Source organism: Otolemur garnettii, unplaced genomic scaffold, assembly GCF_000181295.1.
Source record: "Otolemur garnettii isolate 467f Iridium unplaced genomic scaffold, OtoGar3 scaffold00018, whole genome shotgun sequence".
Lineage (NCBI taxonomy): Eukaryota > Metazoa > Chordata > Mammalia > Primates > Galagidae > Otolemur > Otolemur garnettii.
The window spans coordinates 21668419-21682040 of record NW_003852413.1 but is presented as its reverse complement, the minus strand read 5'-3'; the positions used below and the strand labels follow the sequence as shown (position 1 = coordinate 21682040).

Sequence of the window (13622 nt, the reverse complement as noted above, 5' to 3'; positions counted from 1 at the left end):
GCAGTGTGGTGCCACGGCACTCTACAGAGGGCAATAAAGTGAGACTCTGTCTCTACCAAAAAAAAAATAATAATAATTAATTAAAAAACCCTTCAAATAAATATTATTGGAGTGGATGGAAATGATTTGCATCTTAAGTGCCTTGTACCAGAAAGCGCTGAGAGGGACAGCGGATCCCACCCGGCACTGGAAGTTTAAAGTAGCTGGGGTCACGTGCTCCCCACCGCGTGCTGTCACTAGGCACCCCTAAGGCGCTGTCTGAGACCCGGAAGCGAGTCTTGGGGAGCCAGAGCGTCACCTTCGGGGGCACGTGGCCTGAAGCCCGCAGCTGATTGGACGCGGCCGCCCCTGGTTGGGAGCGGGCTGCCGCAGGGCTGAGACCATGGAGGCCGTGGTGATGGCCGTGGCTGTGGAGTTCCTGCTGCTGGCCGGGGCGGGGAGCTTGGCTGGCGACGAGGCCCGGGAAGCGGAGGCCGTGCGGGCACTCGTGGCCCGGCTGCTGGGGCCCGGGCCGGCGGCAGACTTCTCGGTGTCAGTGGAGCGCGCCCTGGCGGCCGAGTCGGGCTTGGACACCTACAGCCTGAGCGGCGGCGGCGGCGCGCGGGTGCGTGTGCGCGGCTCCACGGGCGTGGCGGCCGCCGCAGGGCTGCACCGCTATCTGCGCGACTTCTGCGGCTGCCATGTGGCCTGGTCAGGCTCCCAGCTGCGCCTACCGCGGCCGCTGCCCGCTGTGCCGGAAGAGCTGACCGAGGCTACGCCCAACAGGTACCGGGCGCACCCCCCGCAGCTGCCCCGGCGTCCAGCCGGGGGCGCCCGCTCCGCCCCCATTCCAGCACTAGGCGGATACTACCTAAACCTGGAGGCCAGAGAAGGTGTTGACGCTCCTTTCAAATCCTAGCTGGTCCTGCAACAGCTGTGTGTCTGTGAGCACGTCTGCCTCTCACAGCCGCCCTTGGCCTACCTGAAACAGGGAAATAAGACATCACCCGTGCAGTGCTGGCTGTGGGGATTTGCACGATGATGGGCGTAGAGTTTGTATAATTGGTGATCATCAGATTTTAATCCCTTCCTTCTCTACCCCCTTTTAAGATACTGAGGAATGAGCCTATCCCTTCACCGGCCTCTGTTCTAGCGCCTGCCACATTGTATAGAGTGATGTGTTCCCACATCTGTCTCCCTGTTAGACTGTGGGGACAAGGACCCCCCCTTCCCAGAACAGAGACCGACTTTACCATATAGCACTGAAACACTGCAGAGAAGAGGGGCTCTGGAAGTATGGAATGAAAATTGAATGTGCACACTCATGTCTGTTAGGCTAGGGATCCCTAGGGGAGGGCTGGGGGCAGGTGGGGGCACACCTGAATGTGTTAGGAACCCTTCCCCCTCTCCCCTAGACGGGAGGGTGAGTTGTTCCAGGATGCCCTCTGAGCCCTTCCAGGGGGATGGACTCACTGGGATGGGACCCCTCCCAGCTCACGCTCCTGTCTGCAGGTACCGCTATTACCAGAACGTGTGCACGCAAAGCTATTCCTTCGTGTGGTGGGACTGGGCCCGCTGGGAGCGAGAGATTGACTGGATGGTGCTGAATGGCATCAACCTGGCCCTGGCCTGGAGTGGTCAGGAGGCCATCTGGCAGCGGGTGCGTGCCCACCTGGCCCCTCCACACTCTCCAACCCACCACGGGAGTCACCCCACACGCACCCACTCCCCAATCCCCGCGACAGAACAGTGTCTGACACATAGAGAATAAGGGTTTCCAAAATGTAAGTGGCATGTTAATGCCTCCAGCCCTGTAGAAATGGAGGCCTCCATTCCTGAGACAAGCATGTATGAGGTTTGCTTTGGGATAGCCCTGGCGCTCTAAGAAGCTAGGGCTCCCCTCCTGCTCCCAGCCCCACATGAGGCCAATCACCTGGTCCTATAGATCCTTCTGGTTAGCAGCTCTTCATCTGCCTCCCTGGAAACCTCCCTGTGCACAGGCCACTTCAGGGCTGCTTCAGCACCTTGTAGGGCTGTCCTGCTTTTCCATCTGGCCACTGTTTTCCAAGAAGCCTTCTAAGCCTCCCTTCCTACTTAGTGAAAAGCACCTGTATGCCAAATCCCCTCACCCATGCCACAAAGATGACCTCTTAGTGAACTCACCTGCCTACAAATCTCTTTCCCCTGTATTGTGGGTTCCTTGCAGGCAGGTGATCAAATTTTGTCTTAGTTGTCCTAGTGCCCACCATAGAGAAGCAATGAATGAATGCTGAATGAGCGAATTGATGAATAGTGATGAATATATTTGTATGTGTGGGGATTGTCCTCCTCAGGTTTACCTGGCCATGGGTCTGACCCAGTCAGAGATTGATGAGTACTTTACTGGCCCTGCCTTCCTGGCCTGGGGGCGCATGGGCAACCTGCACACCTGGGGCGGTCCCTTGCCTTTCTCCTGGCACCTCAAGCAGCTTTACCTCCAGGTAGAAGAATGGGAAGGGAAGAGGTGGGATTGTGCTAGATTGTCATGGGCTCAGGGTTGGTGGTACTTGGTCATCCTTGGAGGGGGAGGTCTTACTAGGACTGTGCAGACTTCATGTGCCCTGGGTGAGGCATTCCCTATAGGGGTACAGTAGTCATGCTCACCAGCCCCCCCATCCCTCCTAGCATCGGATCCTGGACCGGATGCGCTCCTTCGGCATGATCCCAGTGTTACCTGCATTTGCAGGCCATGTCCCCAAGGCAATCACCAGGTGAGGTTTCCCCTCCACCCTCACTCAGCTCAGAGGGGGAGTTTTTTTCTCTTGCAAGACATGACTTAAAGAAAAATGTAAAGCCTGGATGTAAATTTTAGTTTGATCCTGGCTCTGCTACAGGTAACTGTGACTTTGCACAGGTTACATGTCCAAAACTCTGTGCCTCAGTTTCCTTAATTGTAAATGAGATTTTTACTTGCCCTAGGGTTTGTAATCACGTTTGTGTGTGTGTGTCTTTTGCTCTCCACTAGGGTATTTCCTCAGGTCAATGTCACCCAGCTGAGTAGTTGGGGACACTTCAACTGCTCCTACTCCTGCTCCTTCCTTCTGGCTCCAGGAGACCCCATATTCTCCCTCATTGGGAGCCTCTTCCTACGGGAGCTGACCAAAGAGTTTGGCACAGACCACATCTATGGGGCTGACACTTTTAATGAGATGCAGCCCCCCTCCTCAGAGCCCTCTTACCTCGCTGCAGCCACCACTGCCGTCTATGAGGCCATGATAGCAGGTACAGTGCCTGGGGTGGTGGGGAAGGGAAGTCCCCCAGACCCTCAGAAAGATGGAGGTGGCAGAGGTCAGTGGGGATGAGGCTGGAATAATAACTCCTCCCTGTAACTCACAGCGCTTTGCAGTTGACCAAGCCCTTGTAGTTACAATTCATCTCATTTAATCCCACCATGGTTGATTCAGAGCAAGTTCTGTACCCAGACAACCTGGGTCACACCCTCGCACTGCTATTTCCTGGCTGTGTGACTTATAATAAGTTCCTTCCCTCTTAGTATTTCAGTTACATCATGTATCAAATGAGGCTATGTCATAGGCAGAATTATCACTGGCCCAGAGGAAGGAGTCATTAGGTGCTGGCTATTAAAAAGATTTTATTTGGTCTCTTGTTGCTGAGGTAGGAAATGCAGGCCAGCAGTTAGGGTAGGTGCCCAAAGGCAGTAAGTGCCCATTGTGCTACCCAAATGTGTAGCAAGGGCTCCTTCCTGCCACTTACAAGGCCAAAATGGCTTGGAGGGGAGGCCCCTGTGTTAGGCTGGAGGGAGTAGATTGGCTCAGGTGTCCTTGAGCAGTGCCATTCCCAGTGTGATCCAGAACAAACCATATCAGCTTCACCCCAAATTGTCATATATGCAGATTCTTGGGTTCTATCTACCCCAGACCTCCTGAATTAGAAGTCCCAGGACCTAAAGTCCAGGAATCCATATTTTACCAAGCCTTGTGGGTAATTCTGATGCCCCCTGAATCTTAATGAACACTGTCCTGGAATTGGAAGGAGGCGGAGATGGAGCAGGGTCGGAGTGATAGTATGTCTGGCTGGTGGGGGCATCACAAGGGAAGGTATGTTTTGGGATAGAAAAAGTCATTTAACTTCTCAGCACCTTCCTCTGGCCCTATCTCCTCTCATTATCCCTCTTCTCTGTCCTTCCCCCCTCCTGACTGCAGTGGACCCTGATGCTGTATGGCTGCTCCAAGGCTGGCTCTTTCAGCACCAACCCCAGTTCTGGGGACCCACCCAGATCAAGGCTGTACTAAGGGCTGTGCCTCTTGGCCGCCTCCTGGTACTGGACCTGTTTGCCGAGAGCCAGCCAGTATATAGCCGCACAGCTTCCTTCCAGGGCCAGCCCTTCATCTGGTGCATGCTGCATAACTTTGGGGGCAACCACGGCCTCTTTGGAGCCCTGGAGGCTGTGAACCAAGGGCCTAAAGCTGCCCGCCTCTTCCCCAACTCCACTATGGTAGGCACGGGCATGGCCCCCGAAGGCATCAACCAGAACGAAGTAGTCTATGCCCTCATGGCTGAGCTGGGCTGGCGGAAGGACCCAGTGCCAGATTTGGTAGCCTGGGTGACCAGCTTTGCTGACCGGCGGTATGGGATCTCCCACGGGGATGCAGAGGCAGCATGGAGGCTGCTGCTCAGGAGTGTCTACAACTGCTCGGGTGAGGCCTGCAGTGGGCATAATCACAGCCCGCTGGTCAAGCGACCATCCCTACAGATGAATACCACGGTCTGGTACAACCGATCAGATGTGTTTGAGGCCTGGCGGCTGCTGTTAACAAGTGCTCCAACCCTGGCTGCCAGCCCTATCTTCCGCTATGACCTGCTGGACATCACTCGCCAGGCAATCCAGGAGCTGGTCAGCTTATATTATGAGAAGGCGAGAACTGCTTACCTGAATAAGGAGCTGGTTCCCCTCCTGAGGGCTGGGGGTCTTCTGGCCTATGAACTTCTGCCTGCACTGGATGAAGTACTGGCTAGTGACAACCACTTCTTACTGGGCAGCTGGTTGGCACAGGCCCGGGCAGTGGCCATCAGTGAGGCTGAGGCCAATTTCTATGAACAGAACAGCCGCTACCAGCTGACCTTGTGGGGACCAGTAGGCAACATCTTAGACTATGCTAACAAGCAGCTGGCAGGACTTGTGGCTGACTACTACGCCCCCCGCTGGCAGCTCTTCATGCAGGCACTGGGGAACTGCTTAGCTCAGGGTATCCCTTTTCAACAGCGCCAGTTTGACAAGAATGTTTTCCCTCTGGAGCAGGCTTTTGTCCTCAACTCCAAGAGGTATCCCAGCCAGCCTCAAGGAAACACTATGGACTTAGCCAAAAAGATCTTCCTCAAATATTATCCCCAGTGGGTGGCTGGCTCTGTGATAGATCAACCACCCCTGGCCCATATTCTTCCGAAGCTCTAGGCTTGGGCAGGTTTCCAGGGCCTAGAGCTGGATAAGCATCATAGAACATGTCCGTAGGCCTGGGAGAAGGACCCAGAGCCTGCTAGCAGCATCAGACCTGGGGGACTTAGAAGGAAGTTTGGGATTAAAGTACTGTTTTCTGTCAATTTAATAAACTGATGAATTATGGCCACCCAACCAGGTTCATTTGCCCGCTGCCCAAGAGGAAGCTGATGCCCTGAGACAGCAGGTTTTAGCAGAGAAAGTTTTTAATTCTGCATAGCGCTAAGTGGGGAGACAGGGTTTTGAGTATAGTTTGGTGGGTGAAGGATTAGGAATTAGATTTGATAATTGGCTAAGTTTACTGTGGAACCATAGGGCTGCAGAAATTGTCTTCTTTACTGGCCAGGTTCTTGGGTGGGGGTCACAAGATCAGTTGAGTTACTTCCTTGGTATGGGCCCCCAGTCTGTGTAGGTCAGCCAATCCACTGGAATGCAAGACCTGGAGGATATTTCAAAAACTACCTTTAGCTTTCAAAAATACTACCTGATACTATCTATGGAAAAAGCTGAGATCTTTATGACCACCAGCTATGTGGCTCTAGAGTAGAAATTATAGAGAAGCAACAACAAGACAATGACTGATTATTATCAAGCAAAGGAAGGGAGAGTGGCTCATTATCGTTACTTTTAGCTGAGCCTGTTCACAGAGTTTTGGGGCCATTACCCCAGTTCTTGCCTTGCATCCCTTCATTCATTTATAAAAGGCAGTTTCAGTTTGTAAAATTCATTTGTAAAATTCAGTTTCCAGGCCTGGGTTGTCAAAATGAAGTCACTGCCAGGATGTTTGGGAGGACTCAGTCACAGCATGGAATATGGTGTAGGGCCAGTTCTCTCTGCCCCTTGCCTCAGCTTCCCCATTTTTAATATAACCCCTGACCTCTGAACTGAGAACCCTCTCAACAACAAACTTTGGTAACTTGAATTGCCCCTGTGGGACAGAGGAATACCTAGGGGAAGATCTGCCTGCAGTACCACTCTGTGCAGTGCAAAGCCAGCAGCTGGGGCAGCTAGTCAGAAGCTTCATTTCTGCTTTGACCCGGAGCAGGGTGGGGAGAGCAAGCCAAGGGAGGGCTCAGCCTTGAGATTGGACTGAAGACACAACAAGGGGGTGGGTGCCCAGGCAGGCAGAGGTGGGGCAAAGCAGGAGATATCCAGCCCAGAGACCCAGGCAATAGCCTCTCCCACTAGCCTCTCCCGGCACTAGTTTCTCCTCTCACTAGCCTCCCACCACACGTCTCCCCATGAACCGCACCGTGGTGCTCATCACTGGCTGTTCCTCGGGCATTGGCCTGAACTTGGCAGTGCGTCTAGCCTCAGACCCATCTGGGAGCTTCAAAGGTAGACGAAGGGACAAGGCTGGAGAGAACGGAGGAACCCATAGAGGTAAGCAGGGGATTCACATCTTCGTCCTCTCTCTGAACCTCCAGTGTACGCCACGCTCAGGGACCTGAAGGCGCAGGGCCCTCTGTGGGAGGCAGCCCGGGCCCGAGGGTGCCCTCCTGACTCCCTGGAGACGTTGCAGCTGGACGTGAGGGACTCAGAGTCTGTGGCCGCTGCCCGGGCACGCGTGAGAGAGGGGCGTGTGGACGTGCTGGGTGAGCTTCCCCGAAACATGTTCTTAAGAGCTTTTTTTCTCAGCTCGGCGCCTGTGGCTCAAGTGGTTAAGGCGCCACCCACGTACACCCAAGGTGTCGGGTCCGAATCCAGCCCAGGCCCGCCAAACAACAATGACGGCTGCAACCAAAAAATAGCCAGGCATTGTGGCGGGCGCCTGTGGTCCCAGCTACTTGGGAGGCTGAGGCAGGAGACTTGCTTGAGCCCAGGAGTTGGAGGTTGCTGTGAGCTGAGATGCGACGGCACTCTACCCAGGAGGACAGCTTGAGGCTCCTGTCTCCAAAAAAAAGCTTTTTTTCTGTTCTGTGTTCAAACCAGCATGTCCTGAGGCCAGGCAACCCTAGGGGACTGGCTGGGGCCGAAAGCGGTGTGTGAGGAGGGTGGCATGGGGTTTCTCTCTCTGCAGTGTGTAACGCGGCCCGGGGCCTGCTGGGGCCGCTGGAGGCCCACTCCGAGGATGCGATGATGTCGGTGCTGGACGTGAATGTGGCCGGGACGGTGCGGACACTTCAAGCCTTCCTGCCAGACATGAAGAGGCGCCGTTCCGGACGCGTTTTGGTGACTGGCAGCTTGGGAGGCTTAATGGGTGAGTGGAAGGGGCGGGGCTAGAGGCTGTGAGGGCGGGGCCTAGGGAGGGGCGGGGCCTGCGAGACCGCGGATTGTCAGTCCCAGGCTCCTCAGCAACCTCTTTCTCCCTCCAAGGGATGCCCTTTAACGACGTTTATTGCGCCACCAAGTTCGCGCTCGAAGGCTTATTCGAGAGTCTGGCGGTTATGCTGCCGCCCTTCGGCATCCAGTGAGTCACCACCCCGCCTCTTAAACCCTCTGAATCCCAACTTTGGGGGCTCGAGCACCCCGCTGGAGCTCCCCTCAGGCTGTCTCCCTGGCCCTCGCTACCCTGGCGCACACCTGTCGTGTACCAGTCACTGTGCCGGGCACTTAACACACGGTATTTCACTGCACTTGCTGACCTGCCTGCTGAAGTCTTGTTATGGGGAAGCTCAGGCCCAGAGAGGTTAAGTGATCAGCACAAGGCGCAGGTGTAGGTGATCCGGCCAGGTTCTAACTCTGACGCTGCAGGTTCCCTCAAAGCTTCTGTTGGATGTGGGAGCACTTTTCGGGCAGAAACCGCTTTTCAAGCGTTCAGGTTACCCTTAGCACATGCCTTCCACTCAGACCCTTTCCCGCCCTTCCTTGGCGACGCGGAACCCGGGGCGCGGGGCTGGACTCGGGTCCGCCCTCGCCCACTTGCCACTGTCGGGCCCGCAGCGTGAGCCTCATCGAGTGCGGCCCGGTGCACACCGCCTTCCAAGAGAAGCTGGAAGGGGGCCTGGGCGGGGCGCTGGACCGCGCGGACGTCCAGACCCGCTGCCTCTTCTCGCGCTACCTGGTCCACTGGGAGAACATCTTCCGCGAGGAGGCTCAGGACCCGGAGGAGGTGACCGAGGTGGGCACTCAGCGGGGCTCCAGGGGCAGGGGCGGAGCGCGGGTCTCCACGTCCAGCTGGGGCCAGAGTTCCTCTTCCCGCCACCACAGGTCTTCCTCACCGCGCTGCGCGCCCCGCAGCCGGCCCTGCGCTACTTCAGCACCAACAGGTTCCTGCCCCTTATGCGGCTACGCCTGGACGACCCCAGCGGCTGCAGCTTCGTGGCCACCATGCACCGAACTGTGTTCCCCGATGAGCCCGCCGGGGCCGAGGCCGGGGCAGGAGGTCCGGAGGCACCTGAGTCCAGCACTCCTCCCGCAGCCCCACAATAAAGGCAGTGTTCTCCCCTGTCTCCCGCGGCCTGCTTTGTTTCCCTAGGCTGTGAGGTCCCCGGGAATGGAGCGGCTGTACTGCGCCGGTAGGTAGATAATTTTAGACAGATCACTTTACTCCCAATATCTCTACATGGAAACCCGGGTCCAGAAAGAGGAAGGAGGTAGTCCAGGGTCACACCTGAAGTCCTTAGCAGAGCCGGGACAGTCTCCGGATACCCGAGAGGGGTCTGTAGTGATAGGAATTTAGCGTACTTGGGTTAGGGGAGAGTCAGATCGTGATTCAGTGAGTCATGGGACCTCAGGCAAGGTCTGTATGTTACTGGACAAGGAAAGTTGGCATGCAGAGGTCTGCCAAACTTTATCAGAACGCCAGTGATTCTGGAGAACAGTGAGAGTAGCCTCTCCAAGACAGTTCCGTTCTTCCTTTTCCAAAATCACAGTTTTATCCATAAAGATTCAAAGCAAAGACCCCATTAATTCTTCCTAGTACCTTTCTTTTTCTTTCTTTCTTTTCTTTTCTTTTCTTTTCTTTTTTTTTTTTTTTTTTTTTGAGACAGAGTCTCACTCTGTTGCTCTCGGTAGAGTGCAGTGGCGTCACAGCTCACAGCAACTTCCAGCTCCCGGGCTTAGGTGATTCTCTTGCCTCAGCCTCCCGAGTAGCTGGCACTACAGGCGTCCGCCACAACGCCCGGCTATTTTTTTTGTTGCAATTTGGCCGGGCCGGCTTCTAACCTGCCACGCTTGGTATGTGGGGCCAGTGCCCTACTCACTGAGCCACAGGCTCCGCCCCTAATTCTTATTTTGAATAATAATCAGTACTACTCAGGTGATAATCTATTTGAAATTCAAAAGTCAATTTCCTAAATCAATCTTCCTAAACCAGCATCTTTAGGGCATGAGCTAAATTTGCACAAGAGAGACAGGAGGTGAAGGTCACTTAAGACCTAAAATGTCGGCTCAGCGCTTGTGGCTCAAGTGGCTAAGGTGCCAGCCACATACACCTAAGGTGGCAGGTTCGAATCCAGCCTGGGCCCGCCAAACAACAATGACGGCTGCAACCAAAAAATGGCCGGGCGTTGTGGCAGGCGCCTGTGGTCCCAGCTACTTGGGAGGCTGAGGCAGGAGACTTGCTTGAGCCCAGAGGTTGGAGGTTGCTGTGAGCTGTGAGGCCATGGCACTCTACCCAGGGGGACAGCTTGAGGCTCTATCTCAAAAAAAAAAAAAAAAAGACCTAAAATGACAGGTGGCTACTCGGGAGGCTGAGGCAAGAGAATCAATCACCTAAGCCCAAGAGCTGGAGGTTGCTGTAACCTATGACGCCCTGGCACTCTACTGAGGGTGACAAAGTGAGACTGTCTCTAAAAAGAAATTAAAAAAAAAAAAAGACCTAAAATTACCAGACCAGCTGTGTCAAGTCTGCCCTAGCCTGACAGTCCATCTTATTCTCACCACATATGCTTCATTTACCTTCTCTTGAGTCTGTTTTCTTATCTGTAAAATGGGAATAATAATCCTTTCTTGTGGGTTTTATTAAGGAATAAGTTAAATAACATCTTAAAGTGCTGGTATAGTGGGTTTTTGTTTTTGTTTTTGAGACAATCTCAAGCTGTTGCCCTGGGTAGAGTGCGCTGGTTGCTCACAGCAACCTCCAACTCTTGGGCTCAAGCGATCCTCTTGTTTCAGTTTTTCTATTTTTAGTAGAGCCAGGGTCTCGCTTTTGCTCAGGCTGATCTTGAACTCATGAGCTCAAGCAATCCATTTGCCTTGGCCTCCCAGAGTGCTAGAATTACATGCTTGAGCTACCATGCCCAGCCAGGTATAGTGGTCTTAACAGCTGCCTACAACTGTTATTATTACTACTAGTAGTGTTACTATTGTTAAATCCTCACATGGAACAGATGTGTAAAGAAGGAACAGAGCTAAATGAATCAAAGGGAGGCAGCTTCAGTCACCACCTCTGTCCTTGATCCTAGCCCTCTGACCCAGACAAAACTCAGCAGGAGGGAACCCCACCAGTGTGGAAGCAGTGTCTCACCAGTAAGTTCAGCTGGAGATATAGGCCTTGTAGGCCTGGCTGGTTTGCCCCACTTGTCTATCATCCCTCCAGAACCCAATGGAGGGCTACAGGGTTATCAGGAGCCACTGACAGGGTCCTATGAGTGACGGGGCCTGTCTCTTAATTCTGTAGGGGTCTGGTGGGGAGGAAGAGCAGAGAACAGGTAGAGGCCAGGTGATGCACCAGAGCAAAGGGGCAGGAGTGCCTAGCAAAGGGGGGTTGGTACTTAGGTATGGATTAGGCTGAAGAGGGAATCATGTCTGAGAGGAAGGAAAAGGTGAACAGGGATGGCTTTTTGGAGCAGGCAGGAACATGGAAACAGAGGGTGTGGGAAGTAGGAATAGATAGGAACCTTCTGGGGTCCTTGTGGGGGGGCATTGGGGAAAGGGGGGAGTACATCCTGAGCTGCTCCTACCTCCAGATAAGCGTCTTCTGTGGGCCCATTGGACTACCTGTTGCCCTTGCACTTGTTGGAGAGAAAGGGTCACATAGCCACCCACCCCTGCTGGTCTCCTTGCTCTACTGGCCCAAACACAGATCTGTTGTCCCTATAGCATCCAGGAAGGCTACAAGAAGGGGAGAGGGTCAAGGTGGCATGAATTTCTGAGGCATGGGACCTGTTCTCAGAGCCTGGCCTCTGTGTATGTGTATGTGTGTTATGTATGCATTCACAAATCACTCCCTGGGGACAGGGTGTTAAAGAGAGGCAACATGTGACTCCTCTCTCTTCCATACATTCATACTCTTAATGATCTCATGCAGTCCATGACTTCAAATAACATTTGTAGGCTCATGGCCCCACTACCAAAAAGACCCCACATGTATCTTCAACTCCATCATCTGCCACGAGCTCCAGGCTTGTATTTCCAACTACCTACTCAAAGTCTCCACTTGATGCCTAATAAACTTAGTGTGTCCAAACCCCAAATCCTGATTTTCATTTTTTTTTAAAGACAACTAATATTTATAAATAAAAATAGAAGATAATTTCAGATAACATCATGCCAAATCTTATAGACAATAGAAAAAGAAGAAATACTTCATTCTATTTCATCTGGATATACCTGATATTAAAATTGGAAAAAATACATTATTATAAAGGGAAATTACAAACATATTTCACTTATAAATGAGGATGCAATATCCTAAACATACTGACAAGTTGAATTAAAAATTATTGTTCAGGCTCGGTGCCTGTGGCTCAAGCAGCTAAGGCACCAGCCACATACACCCAAGGTGGTGGGTTCGAATCCAGCCCAGCCCTCCAAACAACAATAATGGCTGCAACCAAAAAATAGCCGGGCATTGTGGCGGGTGCCTGTGGTCCCAGCTACTTGGGAGGCTGAGGCTTGAGACTGGCTTGAACCCAGGAGTTGGAGGTTGCTGTGAGCAGTGAAGCCATAGCACTCTACCCAGGGGCTCAGCTTGAAGCTCTGTTTCAAAAAAAAAAAAAATTATTGTTCAAATAATGTACTTTTGAGAGAAGATACCCAAGAAGGGTGAGATCTAGGAGAACAGGTCTTCTCAAGGAGACCACAAGGATACACCTGCTGGGTCCTCCATGGTGACTCAGCTCTTGGGAATTTGTAAACTTAACTTCCTGGAACTTGGAAATTTCCCAGTTCTGTGAAATCCTGTAATTCTGTAAGGGCTGGAATAGCATCACCCACTTGATTCAAAGTGACCAATGAGAAGGGGACCTGCTGTGGGGTAAAACTTTTTGACTATTGATAAAAAGGTAAAGACTAAGCCAGTCAGGGAGTGCGGCCACTTGGAATTCTTCTATCCTGTAAGCTTCTGGCCAGTAAATAAAGCCCTTCCTCTTATAAACGTGGTGTTTTAAGTGCTCTTTCTCTCCATTGGGCCTCATCTTCCTACAACACTTTGATCAAAATTAAATCCAAGTTATGTGAGAATTAGTCACTATTTTCTTTTCTTTTCCTTTCCCTTACTCCCTCCCTCCTCTCTCTGTCTGCTCTCTCCTTCCCCCACCCCCCACCGTGATTGTCCTCATATCAAAGTTGAATACATAGGATTCATGCTTCTTCATTCCTGTGATGCTTCACTAAGAATAATGTGTTCCACCTCCATCCAGGTTAATACACATGCTGCAAAATCTCCATTTAAAAAAATGGCTGAATAGTATTCCATGGTACACATATACCACAGCTTGCCAATCCATTCCTGAGTTGTGGGGCATTTATGCTGTTTCCACATTTTGGCGACTGTAAATTGTGTTGCGATAGATAAACAGTCTAGTACAAGTGTCTTTATAATAAAAGGGTTTTTTTTCCTTCTGGATAGATGCCCAGTAATGGGATTGCAGGATCAAATGGGAGGTCTAGGTTGAGTTCTTTGAGGTTTCTCCATACCGAGATACCATCTAACCTCAGTGAGAATGGCCCATATCACAAAAATCTCAAAACTGCAGATGCTGGCGCAGATGTGGAAAGAAAGGAACACTTTACACTGCTGGTGGGACTGCAAACTAATACAACCTTTTTGGAACAAAGTATGGAGAAACCTCAAAGAACCCAAATCCTGATTTTCAACCTTCCCCCAGTCTTCCCCACTTTAGCGTTAAGACAACTCCATTTTTCCCGATGCTCAATCCAAAAACCTTGTAATAATCTTTTGACTCCAGTCTCTTCCATCCTTCCACCAACCCATCAGTAAACACTGATGCCTCAGCCTTTAATCTTTTTTTTTTTTTTTTTT

The 13622-nt window shown here is 52.2% G+C and overlaps 2 protein-coding genes across 2 annotated transcripts; both read left to right on the top strand.

Annotated features, from left to right (window-relative positions):
• The first annotated feature begins 368 nt into the window (after window positions 1–368).
• On the top strand, window positions 369–5608 carry NAGLU (N-acetyl-alpha-glucosaminidase). Its single transcript, XM_003786655.3, has 6 exons — window positions 369–765; window positions 1492–1639; window positions 2313–2459; window positions 2644–2729; window positions 2984–3240; window positions 4182–5608. Exons 1-6 carry the CDS (start codon window positions 383–385, stop codon window positions 5429–5431), a joined length of 2271 nt encoding a protein of 756 aa, XP_003786703.1. The 5' UTR covers window positions 369–382; the 3' UTR covers window positions 5432–5608.
• A 628-nt stretch (window positions 5609–6236) lies between these two features.
• On the top strand, window positions 6237–8869 carry HSD17B1 (hydroxysteroid 17-beta dehydrogenase 1). Its single transcript, XM_003786332.3, has 6 exons — window positions 6237–6811; window positions 6901–7068; window positions 7494–7673; window positions 7790–7883; window positions 8357–8534; window positions 8624–8869. Exons 1-6 carry the CDS (start codon window positions 6715–6717, stop codon window positions 8843–8845), a joined length of 939 nt encoding a protein of 312 aa, XP_003786380.1. The 5' UTR covers window positions 6237–6714; the 3' UTR covers window positions 8846–8869.
• The last annotated feature ends 4753 nt before the right edge of the window (window positions 8870–13622 follow it).